We start from the raw sequence: 13,996 nt of genomic DNA, 5'->3' as shown, positions 1-13,996 counted from the left end.
CCTCTTGCCCACCCTTTCCATCTTTGTTTCTTCTTGTCCTCACAACAGGTGAGCTCCTCTCAACTTGGGGTCTGAGTGACACACACTTCATTTTTAACCTTTCTTAGCCTATAGGATCTAGGATAGTGTAGTGTAATTTTACATACACTTATCAGCAGAACTAAAATCTCAGCTCCTGAAGGTAAGTATCAAGAAGCAATTCTGTTATGATATTACTGTTTTGAGTGAATTTTTCTTTTGGTACAATAATTCAGTTGATAAAATAAAACTACAATATACAGTATTCCTCTCAGTTTAATGACCATAAACAGACAGTCAGCTACTTATGCTCTTTGTATGTCACTCATATGCAGAGCTAACTGGCTATATTTTACAAAAGGCTGTCATCCCATTGCATTTGTTTTGCCGTGTATACAGATGTTAGTAACGCATTACCATTTCAAGTTGTGGGTGCCTGTGGGTGAATAGTATTCTGTAGGCAATGAACAACTGTCAACTAGTTACAGCTTCATATCACTGATGTACAAATTTATCGTCATTCTGCTTTTGCTGCTTGTTGACATTTTGCAGCCCGAGGTCTAAGTTAGGTTGGAAGTTGAAAATTTTGTTGTGAGCTGGCGAAGGCAACTGCTGTGGTGCCCTAGACAGCATTGGCATCATGCACAACATATACATCATATGGGCTGCAGCAAGCTGAACTCCTACAGTTCAGATGATGCGGGACTTGGCAACCCCAGAACTTAGTGGCCAAGCCAGCAGAGGGCATCAACAGTGGTCTGGCCAGGCCATAGGCAGTGTACACAGCAACAATACAAGTCATTGACAAACTGCACCTCTTCATCCAACCGCTGTGTCCTGTAATGAAGATTATAGGCAGAGATCTATGTTAGCCTGGCAGTTGACAGTTTCATTTTCCATTATTTAAATGCATCCAGAGTTATACAGTATATGCACCAATAACAGAAACATCAAGGTGCAGAAATAGCAGAAAATGAAAACTCTTTGTGAAATTATTTATTATGTGTTTGTGTGTATTTTTCTCTGCAAAACAATGGTTTTCCTTCAAAAATTCAGTCTTATCTCATTCCATCACTGGATTTATTAAGCTTACATCAGATACCTAATATTTATGCAATCAAAGCAAAAACTTTGCTGCATCATTGCCTCTACAAATCAGCTGTTCTGCTGCCTTGCCTCTGCATGACAGGTGTTATGAACATACACTTTATGGTTAGAGTGTAAATGGTCCCTCATTAAGTTTTACTGACCTAACCTAGTGCTGGCAATGTAATAACAGATTCATCAGACAATATCACTCTCCTCTGATTATCGTTAGTAGTTGCTGCACGTCAAAAAATCTCAGTACCACTTGGCTTATTCTGACAATTGTGGTATCAATCTAGGGCTTGGAGAATGTTGCCCAATTGAGAAAGATAGTTTTGCTCTGTGTGACGCATTAAAACTTGGAGCCAGACTAGGGTGTGAACACAAATTCTTGCCTTTTGAAGGCAATGTGCTATGAATATGCTATCTGTGCCACTTTAATATGAAATTACTCAAAGCTTTAAAGAAGGAAACTGGAGGAGCCAGTGACAAGTTGTAGCTTTGATTTAGCTTATGAGGAATGCAAAAGACAGGGATCCTGGTTCAAACCCCTGCCTAGCTCACAGTTTTGACTTCTCGCTTACAATCATGAGAATGAGAGGTTTGAGCACTTTATGTTAGTTTATGATACAAGAAACAAATTATTTGACATGCTAACTGTGTTCTAGTGTGATATAAATTGAAGTATCTGCTTATTTGGAGGTGGTTCATAGTGTGGGTTCCTGTAGTCATGTCCTAGTTCATGAACCACGGGCAACGTATGAGTGGCCAAGTAAGTGATCCCGACAGTCGGGATACCAGTTACTTTGGAATAAGGCTGGGCATCTCGGACATATTCTGAGTCATGGTCACCTTTGTGCTCATACGGCAAAGACTACCAAATCCACCGGTTAGTCCCTCAACCATTAGGGGTAAAACTCAATGGGACTCGGGGCAAGTAAGGCTAGCAACCTGCTTCCCTGGTACTTTAAATATGATGCTGGCAACAATCAGAGCAATCAGAGCTTATTTGGAGATGCACCAAGAAGTCATCCTTGTTTCTTTTGACAGTCGTCAGCAATATCTGATGAAGAGTCTGATCAATATTTGGTGAGACTGCCCCCCTTCACTATTTGCTAATGTTAATCACTCCGTATCCATTTCTGTTCACTATTATTAATCATCGGTGATATTGTGCCAAGAGTTGTCAGTACCATAATCCTTTTGGACATTGTTCGTCTTGATAAACGTGGCACACTCATTTTATGATGCTGTTATTCCAACTTGTGCTTCATCTAACAGTGTTATAATAATTTACTGTTCTGTGAGAGGCAGTCAGATGGAAACTGAATACTCACCACAATGGGACCATGGAATGGTTCTATTCAAAAGTTATCACCATATGCATTAAGACATTTATCCAACTTGGAGACGAAATGACCAACTTCTCTTCTGTAGAATGGGGTCCGCTGCTGAGGGATCCACAATCTCACCCACTCTTGCTCTTTCTTCAGGTCACTAAAGATACGTAAATCACAAGGTGAAAGATCACAGCTGTACGGAGGATGATGCAATGATTCCAACCAAATTGCTGAAGCGTACCTGTTGTCTGATTGACACTGTGAGGGTAGGCATTATCGTGCAACAGGATGATTCAGTCTGACAACATTCCTGGGCATTTTGATCTTATGTCACACTGCAGTTTCTGCAATGTGTCTTCACAGTGCTGCATGTTGATTGTGGTGCCATTTGGGGAACTTAATGAGCAGAGGACCCCTGCAATCAAAGGAGGAGATCATCATGACCTTACTGAAACTTGTGTGAACAGCTTTGGATTTCTTTCGCGGGGGAGATGTGGGGCATCTCCACTGCTATGCCTGCCATTTGCCTTTGGCTGTGGGAATGCTGTCAGGTGGAATCATCCTGTTGCACAAGAATGCCTGCCCTGCACTGCTGATCACACAAAGGCTACACTTCAGCAATTTGGATGGGAAACATTGCAGTCCTCTATAAAGACCAGATCTTTCACCATGTGATTTTCGCACCTTTGGTGACCTGGGAAAGAGAAGGGGGGGGGGTTATGTGTGGTTGCCAGCTTCAGTCAGAGAAGTAAGTGCAAGAATGGGAGTAGTGGATCCATCAGTTGCTGATTGCATTCTTTGAAACAGTAATTGATCACCTCATCTCCCAGTGGGATAAATGTCTTAATGCATGTGGTGATTACTTTTCAATGGAACAATTCCATCATCCCATTGTAGTGTGTGTTCAATTTTCATTTGACTGCCTCTAATAATACAGATCCTGTCTGAAAGCACATAGGTAAGGAACTATGGTAATATAATTTCATGACAGAGAAACAACTTTTAGTTCATGTCATAACAATGGGTACCATGTAAAATGTGTCCATATGTCTCATTATACTGCTGTATTCCACTGCTTTGTTTGTGCTTTGTGATGATTTTCCTCCTTCAGGCCTCAGTCATTCATCATTAAATTTTTCTGTTTCATTCCACCTATGGCTTTCTTGATTTGTTTTCTCTTAGCAATTTCAGCAGTATTTTAATGAATTTAAATGAATTTGAAAATTCGTTTGTTATTCTTAGTTACCAATACATCTGGCAGTTTTATTACAATAAATCATTAAAATTCAGTGCCACAAAATGAGGAACAGTTTGCAAAATAACAAATTTTTCATTTGGTCGAATAATGCAGGGTGTTTCAAAATGAACATACCAGTTTTAAGGTATTGTATCATTTATTACATTCAACTTAAATTGTAAATAATACACTAAATCAAAGAGCAATTTAAACAGTTTTGTTTGTATACATGTGCGCAATGGGAAGAGAATGGAATGACAAAGAGTGACTGAAAAACGTGTTGAACAAATGCTAGTCTTTCACACTTAGCCCCAATAAAAATCCCCGTGGAAAGTTTATGGGCCTTTCTTTTTCGGTGAATCAACTATAACTGACGTTTCTTGTCTTGATGTGCTACAGCTATGGCCCATGCCTCAATGGGAAGAAGCTGAATAACACATCTTTATTTGGGAGCCTCACTGGCATAACTCAGTACGAGACTTGTTAAATGATGTTGTATTATCCAACCGGTAGATTGGGCACAAGGGGCCACTTGACACAGCATTTTATACATGACCTCCATGTTCACACATGATCTGACATGATTATGTGTATGTGCCTCCAATACCAGCTGATCTATCCAACTTTAGAAACAGTGTTATTGTAAAAGTTACTCCTGACACACTGATCAAGGTTTCGGAACAACTCACCTATTGACTCGATGTGCGATAGGTGTTCACACTGAATAATTGTAAGAAAAACTGTTTGTGTTTCTCTGTTTCTGTCTTGGTGTATTATTTATAATTGTAAGATGAATGTAATATGTGCTACAAAGCCTTAAAACCCGTACATTCATTTTGAAACACCCTGTAGTCACAATGGCTTGAAAGAAAAGCTGTTATTTCACATTCTATGAAACATTGCTCACAGTGTTTAGTAATTCATAGTATGTGATGACAGTAGCTTGCACTAGTAAGCCAGTATGACTCACTAAATCAGGCACAAAATAATAATGCTACTGAAATGCTTTGTGAATAAATATTCATATTGCGAAAATAGGACTGCACCAACAAGGTTATTCTCATCAAAATCGATTTTGGTGACACAAGGAACCCAGTATCAGAGTCAAACTTTCACAGAGCTCTGTCAGACTTGTAATTGCCGAGCCACAAGGGATAAACAACATTCATTCAAAATTTTTGAAGTTGTCGAGGAAATGGTTGCCAAGCAGTTATTGAGTTAGGGAGACTCAGACATTCCATCAGACTTTTGGAAAAATATCATCCCACACCTCACAGATAATAAGGACAGACAAATTTGAGAAGTACTGCATAGTCAGCTGAACAGTTCATGCATCCAAGTTGCTGATAAGAATAAAATACAGAAGAATGGAAGAGAAACTCAATCTGTTAGTTGATGAACTATTTGGCTTAAGGAAAGGTAAAGGCACCATAGTGGCAGTTCTCATGTAGAACTTGACATTGGAAGCAAGACTTATGATAATCAAGACACTTTCACAGAATATGTCAACCTAGAAAAAGCATAAAACAATATAAACTGATGCAAGATGTTTTCAATTCTCATAAATAGTTATACACTACAGGGAATATCAGATCCTGTAATATACAATATATATAAGAACCAAAGGGTACAATAAGAATGGAAAACCAAGACAGAATGCTTGGCTTATAAAGGGCATAAGGCAATGGTGGAGTCTTTCTTCCATAGTTTTTGAAACGTATCAGTCTAATTGAAACCCATTTAAACACACAAATTTTAACCATAAACAGTAATTTCTGACATAGATGTGTATGGAAATACGTACTTGTGGAAAAGTTACAAAGAAAATAATTATGGAATCTTAATAACACTACTGTGTAGAAGTTCTGTAAATGAAGGGTACATTTTCCATGAAGGGAATCTCTAGTAATTAATAAAAAATGTAAATGTATTATTATAATTTCTTATTCAATAAGTTATTCTCAAATAAAATAACAGACAAGTACTAATATCGTAGTGTACTAGCCGTTCTGGAGTAAACGTACTACCATATATGTATTTTCCATTTTTCTATGTCAATTTTATTTGTTAATTAATCAAAAAATAATTCTAAACAGTGCCGAGGATTGTTTTGGATTGTTAAGAAAGTATAAATAGTTACAGCAATGTTGGCAAAAGGGGGTCAATACTTTGAATGTATTTGGATAGAAAGCATGTAGCTTGCTGACCATGATTTATTTAATTATTGTAAGTGTGTTACAACTAATTTCAGATTTGTCAAAGTGTCTTTATTTACTTTGAGATTGTAATAAATATTCAGCTGAAACACAATACAAGACTGATTTTTAATTTTAGCTTTTCCGAAGTTGGAATTTTTACAGTGACTGAGAATTTAGGACTTCTGCTGTGAGAGATTGCCAGCTACAATAAGTAAAATAACGCATAAGAACATTATATGCTCAACCTGTACATCAAAGAAGCAATGATGGAAATAAAAGAAGCAATGATGGAAATAAAAGAAAGATCCAAAGTGGGATTAAAATTCTGAGTGAAAGGGTATCAGTGATAAGATTTGCTGATGACATTGCCATCCTCAGTGAAAGTGAACATTGGGAGACGCATTTTACACATTCTCAAAGTTTTACCCATACACTTACACACACTATCTTCTTGTGCCAGCAACTTTACAAATAAATTGAGAGCCTGTGTGTGGAACTTTGCTTCAAGAAATACCACACTCTGAAAAATTGTCAGTAAGCTTCTCCTGTGTTTATAATGTTGAACATGATTTTCATGATTCCCACATTACATAGGTGAAATGTCAGCTGTAAAGTCAGTTTTTAGTTTTCTTGTTACATTCTTTTCATGAAATCTTAACAACTATTGTAATTACTTAATAGCATTGGTCTGTGGTTTTATACAGAAAAATGGGAAAACTGCCCACAGTTGTAGGGTAAATAATTTAATTGTTGAGTTAGACTGTTAACATAAAATTATACCTCTTAAGGAGTAGATTATGACAGGATTTTAAATTTATAAATTTGGTAGATAATTATACAAAACAGTGAAAATCAACTTCTTGTTGCCCTGGAAGCCATTATATAGGCAACATGCAACTGGGATTGTGCACCATTTTAGTCTATTTAGTAATATAGATTGATATTAACAAACAAGTAAATATTAAAATGCAGTACAAATTATGTTTTGCCTTGATTTATTATACATCTGTAAGCAATGAAGTTTAAAAGAAATATGGTGTTGGTAATATATTATAATCTTTCCTGTACCTTCAGCTGCATAGATACTGTCATCTGGTGCTGACCACCTCAAAGATAAACTTGTTTCAGTGGCAGAAGAAACTCTGAAGTCAGTTGGAGGCAATGGAGCTGTAAGAATAATAATTATTTTTAAATATAGGTTCAAAATTAATATTTTCTTGTTTCGGCATTCTCATGACAATAAAATAAAGTCATGGTATGCAAGGTACAGAATAACAACTGAATCAACTGAAATGAAAATTACTACAACTTTTAAGTCAAGTTCGCTTCATATTTCAGAGGCAACTTCTCATTATATAAAAATTGCTGTCTCACACAGTACATGAACTAATTCAGTTCCCAAGCACTTTGTGTAAGAAAACAGAGGTAGAGTTCACATTTTATACACAATTTTAATTTGTTAGCAGTGTTAACTTTTTGTATTTTGTTTGTTTCCACATCTATGTGAAGAGTCTGTCAATCAGACACTGCATTAGTCAAGTTATATACAAAGTAAAAGCTGAACACACGTAAAAGTGATCAGATTCAATTGCAGATACTCCTCAGAATTTTATTGTTTGGTTTTTGTGACTATGGTATCAATGTACTACCTATCTGTACCATGCATTTCATGATCATATTTCAGACATTCTTATCAGTATTTTGTATATTCAGTACTTAATGTGCTATGACATGAGAGACAAAACAGTGCCTAAGCATTGTTGTTTCAAATGTAGTTCACAAACTTCCTCACTCAGTATTATAAAACTTGAATGTTATCAACAAATAATGAGATGATTTGGAAGCTGAGAAAACATCACCTTATAAATTGGTGTATATGAAAAGTGAAGGCACTAACTCAAGTAGAAATTCTGTCCACGTGTTAAGGAGACCAAGGACATTTTATTTCATTTTTTTAAATATAATAAGCAGATTATGTTTATAGCTCCACATTAATAATATTGTTAGTTAAGCATTACAGTTTCACAATATTGTACACTGACGGATAAAAAATATTTAAATGCACTGGTACATTGTCATATGTTTTCAAGGTTAATTTTGTGCATGAATTACCATCTTTGATGAACAGATGAAAGCTGTGGTGAATCTTCATTCAGCTGCTAGGAGGAAATAAAAATCTTCCCAACCCTCTTGCATAATGCATACACTAATGGTATTCATTAGAGATCTACATCTACATCTACATCTACATCTACATTTATACTCTGCAAGCCACCCAATGGTGTGTGGCGGAGGGCACTTTACGTGCCACTGTCACCACTGTCATTACCTCCCTTTTCTATTCCAGTTGCGTATGGTTCACGGGAAGAACGACTGTCGGAAAGCCTCCGTGCGCACTCGAATCTCTCTAATTTTACATTTGTGATCTCCTTGGCAGGTATAAGTAGGGGGAAGCAATATATTCAATACTTCATCCTGAAACGCACCCTCTCGAAACCTGGCGAGCAAGCCACATCGTGATGCAAAGCACCTCTCTTGCAGAGTCTGCCACTTGAGTTTGCTAAACATATCCGTAATGCTATCACGGTTACCAAATAACCCTGTGACAAAACGCACCGCTCTTCTTTGGATCTTCTCTATCTCCTCCGTCAATCCGAACTGGTATGGATCCCACACTGATGAGCAATACTCAAGTATATGTCAAACGAGTGTTTTGTAAGCTACCTCCTTTGTTGATGGACTACATTTTCTAAGGACTCTCCCAATGAATCTCAACCTGGTACCCGCCTTACCAACAATTAATTTTATATGATCATTCCACTTCAAATCATTCCGTACGCATACTCCCAGATATTTTACAGAAGTAACTGCTACCAGTGTTTGTTCCGCTATCATATAATCATACAATAAAGGGTCCTTCTTTCTATGTATTCGCAATACATTACATTTGTCTATGTTAAGGGTCAGTTTCCACTCCCTGCACCAAGTGCCTATCCACTGTAGATCTTCCTGCATTTCGCTACAATTTTCTAATGCTGCAACTTCTCTGTATACTACAGCATCATCCACGAAAAGCCTCAAGGAACTTCCGACACTATCTACTAGGTCATTTATATATATTGTGAAAAGCAATGGTCCCATAACACTCCCCTGTGGCATGCCAGAGGTTACTTTAACGTCTGTAGATGTCTCTCCATTGATAACAACATTCTGTGTTCTGTTTGCTAAAAACTCTTCAATCCAGCCACACAGCTGGTCTGATATTCCGTAGCCTCTTACTTTGTTTATCAGGCGACAGTGCAGAACTGTATCGAACGCCTTCCGGAAGTCAAGGAAAATAGCATCTACCTGGGAGCCTGTATCTAATATTTTCTGGGTCTCATGAATAAATAAAGTGAGTTGGGTCTCACACGGTCGCTGTTTCCGGAATCCATGTTGATTCCTACAGAGTAGATTCTGGGTTTCCAAAAACGACATGATACGTGAGCAAAAAACAAGTTCTAAAATTCTACAACAGATCGACGTCAGAGATATAGGTCTATAGTTTTGCGCATCTGCTCGACAACCCTTCTTGAAGACTGGGACTACCTGTGCTCTTTTCCAATCATTTGGAACCTTCCGTTCCTCTAGAGACTTGCGGTACACGGCTGTTAGAAGGGGGGCAAGTTCTTTCACGTACTCTGTGTAGAGTCAAATTGGTATTCCATCAGGTCCAGTGGACTTTCCTCTGTTGAGTGATTCCAGTTGCTTTTCTATTCCTTGGACACTTATTTCAATGTCAGCCATTTTTTCGTTTGTGCGACGATTTAGAGAAGGAACTGCAGTGAGGTCTTCCTCTGTGAAACAGCTTTGGAAAAAGGTGTTTAGTATTTCAGCTTTACGCGTGTCATCCTCTGTTTCAATGCCATCCTCATCCCGGAGTGTCTGGATATGCTGTTTCGAGCCACTTACTGATTTAATGTAAGACCAGAACTTCCTAGGATTTTCTGTCAAGTTGGTACATAGAATTTTACTTTCGAATTCACTGAATGCTTCACGCATAGCCATCCTTAAGCTAACTTTGACATCGTTTAGCTTCTGTTTGTCTGAGAGGTTTTGGCTGCGTTTAAACTTGGAGTGAAGCTCTCTTTGCTTTTGCAGTAGTTTCCTAACTTTGTTGTTGAACCATGGTGGGTTTTTCCCGTCCCTCACAGTTTTACTCAGCATGTACCTGTCTAAAACGCATTTTACGATTGCCTTGAACTTTTTCCATAAACACTCAACATTGTCAGTGTCAGAACAGAAATTTTCGTTTTGATCTATTAGGTAGTCTGAAATCTGCCTTCTATTACTCTTGCTACACAATGGCGATTTTCTGCACTCATACTCAAATGCACCACACTTGGGCATGGTGTTCTTGAGTGCAGATGCTTGAAACAAGCATTTGGTAGTCAAGTATGGCAACTTTGGACAAGCTGAGGCAAACAGGTCTGATCCATCAGCCACCCAGCTGTTGTGAGCATAAAAACTGTGTGTGTGTCTGTGACCTGGTGTGACCTTTTACATTCCTGCCAGCTAATGGAACTATGCTCAGATCAATTTAGATTATACCGCACACACATATGTCTGCATGATAGATCTAACTGCAACATTATTATCTCCAAGAGGAAAGAAGTTTCGCTAAACAACAACAAAAATTTGGACTATGTAAAATGTAGAAAGAATGCAGTAACTATTAATCTTTGTAATGATTGTTAATTTAAGAATGAAACATCAAATTATTCATTTTTATAACATGCTCTGCTTTATTAAATGAAATCTGAATGTGAAAATCTGTTGGCACTGATGTGAATGTTACTATCTAAAAAATTAAAACTCTAGTGGTAGCAAACCTGTTTCAAAAATTTGCAAGTTAAACAATGTTTCAAGACTGTGATTCTTAGTAAATTTCCCAGATTTTTTTCTTCTCAGTGTTCAAACACGGTCAGGAAAGTTCTCAGTAGTTGTTTGGTAGTATCTTTTTCATTACTGAAGTGTCCATGTGACTGCTGTACATGAAATGGCATAGCCTTAACATAAAATATACCTATGTTTTATTGACTTGTCTTCCAATTTTCAGTGACACTGCTGTAGGATTAGGCAGAATATTGAAACTGTGAAGCAAAGTCTACAAGCTTCCAACAAAATGTGAAATCCTCTTCATGATACAAAAGTAAATGGATGTAGATTCTGGCACAAATTTCTGCATACTTTCTAGCTACAATATCATTCACTGAAGATGGCGATGCTTCAGAATTTACATTTTGATATCTTCTGCAGATGTCTTCAGATACATCATAATGGAACTGAGAGACAAGAGAGAAGAGCACCTGCCACAGTGCATGTAACAATCATGATTTCTAGTCTGTTTAATCAACAGTGATCATGCTACAAGTGCTGCCTTTAACACTCATCTTTGGAATCTGACTTTGCTTTCACATTTTCCTGGAGAGGTCAATTGAGCAGTGTTCAAGTAATTTGATGATCAGATGATTTGAGCATGAGCTGCATTAATTAACTGAATGCAGTTGATCACTGTGTACAAAGAAGCCCAGCTAAATCTGCCAGAGTTTCATGGAACTACCTTTGCTGATCAATACAAGTGAGCTAAATGCCAGATGCAGACCTTTAGTACAGCACCTGTGAAATTCTTTTTAGTATGATCCATTGGATCAAATATCCCAAAGTGTCTGAGGTAAGTGAAAATGTAATAACATCTATGCCATGATGGTATGGCTCAATCATTTATTTTACAAGTGTGTTCCAACACACTATTTGAGTATGTACACTTTTAGTCATCTGAAATGAACACAGTGACATTCTGATATAAACTTAAATTTATTAACTAGTATAAACTGAGTTACTGATTAAGTTTAAACATGACAGCCTTTCTTATTTCAAGTTGGCATGATTATATGCAGTGGAACTTTGCAAGTTGTATGGTATAGTTAATACTGAACAAATCAGTTTTGGATATTTCTCTGTGAAAAATGATGCAAACTATTTATTCTTCATATCAATATGCAATGCCTTGTTGCATATCTACAAAAACATAAGGTATTTTGGTGCAGTTTTACAATGATGTTGAATTTTTAATATAAATGTTTCCCAACTCAGGTTTAGTTTCAAAGCGTATTTCAAAAATTGTGTGACTTATTTATAAAATCCAAGGATAAAATGTGAAGCCTTTTGAGAAAGGAAATGATGGCATCACTGAGCAATTCTTTGCTTAGTAAAAGATTCTACTGAATGATGAAAAGGAGAATAATGAAATTGTACCTAAGAGAAAATGAATTAGGCTGATAAATTGCATACTTACACCCATTATTCCTTCTGTCTTTGAAAGCATGTAAGAACACAGTATATTAAATTTAGGTCCCCAAGAGTGGATAAAATAACTTATTGTATTCTGAAATATTTCACTACACTGAAAATATGATCTGCTGTTATGTGTTTTATTCACAAGGAATATTACAGCCATAATCATAATAGTTACAAGGACATGAGTGGCTGAAAAGCTAACAGAAATATTCAGATATGTATGAGAGAGGGGGAAAAATGGTGAAAATCTGTTGGAGGATACAGAGGTGGAGAAGAGAGAAATAATAATTCAGGACAAAATGATATAGGCAGAAAAACTGAGAAAATAAACTCTGTGGAATGCAAAAAATGATATTCAAATTCCAATGAAGCTGATAATATGAAGCACTAAATTTACATCATAAGAGCATAGTAAACAGACAACAATAAAGAAATATACACTAGAGTAATAAAGATCTGTACATGAATGAGAGGTAGTGTTTAATAGAGGAAACTGTCAAACAAAATGGAGAAAACCAGAGACACTATGTCATGGCTGTTAAGATGTTGACAAAGAGGTCACTGTTAAATCAGAATATCAAGAAATTATGTTGTAAAAAAAGTTTCTGCCTGCATAGTTTTGCAGCATTAATAACCAAAAGAGTGCACAAGAGGATGGGAGTGTCAAAACATCTGCACAGATCCTTCCTACTGACTTTTTTGTGGAAGCCTCTGTCTGTGCAGAAATACAGTTGGTAGAAATTTTGTTCAGTTAACAATTGTGTTCATGAATAAGACAGCAGTCACTAGAAGTGAGATATTGTGACACTGGTGGTTCCATTGTGCTGATGTATTTTGGCTGTTCTCCACTACATTATGTGGAATAATGAAATCTAAAGCAAGAAGTAACTTTGGATCTTTCATAGGAGTTGTTTATGAGTATAACAAAGTGAGCTCAAACATACAGAAGAAAAATAAGTGTTTAACTAACAGAATTCAAATGTGAAAAGGTGAAAAGATTCTTATTGTATTGTACAGGCAGTGTCATAACCTAGCTGTTGCTTACACTAGGAAAAACATTTTCTTATCAATAATGTCTTACTTGTGACTGTAGAATGTAGTTCCAATCATAGATCCTTAAATTCCTAACCGAATGCCTTCCAATTTTTAAGATTTTGAAGATGTAAAACACTTCAGTGTTACATGGACACACCTCCTCCATTCCTTTTGTGTTTCATATATCAGAGAAATTAACCCCTACGATTCCAACTTAATCAATCACATTTTATAGATCTCATCATGAAGGAATGAATGTAACTTTGCTTTTTCTGCCTATGGCTTTCAATAAAAGAAATCTTGAGATTAACACTGTATTTCATCCATCAGTATCAGTCATTCTAACAATCTCTATATATGTTGATACATCTACTGAATGAACTAGTTAAATTTTATGGATTTATGGTTATTGGAAGCAAATGTATTTGTTATTTAGCTCACATAAATTCTTACTTTTCACTATCACTGTGTATGTGATTTCATCAGCCCCTAAGATATTCTGCACTCGGCATGAATAATTTCCAGTATCAGCTGTCTCTACTGAGGAAATATGGAGAGTCCACTCAGCATTGATGTGTATATGATTATTTTCTTGAATAAGCTGACCTCTGAAAAAAAATTACTTTATTAGATATAAATGGTTTGCATAATTTCTTATATTATTTAATTCAGTAGCAAAATATGTACATTTTACGGCTAATAGATCATGTAGTAAGTAGAGAGAAAAAGTAGAGTGTATATGA

At 36.6% G+C, this 13,996-nt stretch overlaps 1 protein-coding gene across 1 annotated transcript in view; it reads right to left on the bottom strand.

Annotated features, from left to right (window-relative positions):
- Positions 1–13,996, bottom strand: part of LOC126152796 (Down syndrome cell adhesion molecule-like protein Dscam2) — a 189,620-nt gene that overhangs the window by 33,672 nt on the left and 141,952 nt on the right. Inside the window, exons 13-15 of the mRNA XM_049916029.1 lie at positions 13,707–13,861; positions 12,217–12,234; positions 6,948–7,046 (exon numbers count right to left, since the gene is read on the bottom strand). Of these exons, the coding sequence (XP_049771986.1) occupies positions 6,948–7,046; positions 12,217–12,234; positions 13,707–13,861 (272 nt within the window). The remainder of the gene's footprint in view (positions 1–6,947; positions 7,047–12,216; positions 12,235–13,706; positions 13,862–13,996) is intronic.

The sequence above is a fragment of the Schistocerca cancellata genome, chromosome 2 (assembly GCF_023864275.1).
Source record: "Schistocerca cancellata isolate TAMUIC-IGC-003103 chromosome 2, iqSchCanc2.1, whole genome shotgun sequence".
NCBI classification, from domain to species: Eukaryota; Metazoa; Arthropoda; class Insecta; order Orthoptera; family Acrididae; genus Schistocerca; species Schistocerca cancellata.
Note: the sequence above shows the minus strand (reverse complement) of the source record. Positions and strands in the feature narration are given on the sequence as shown.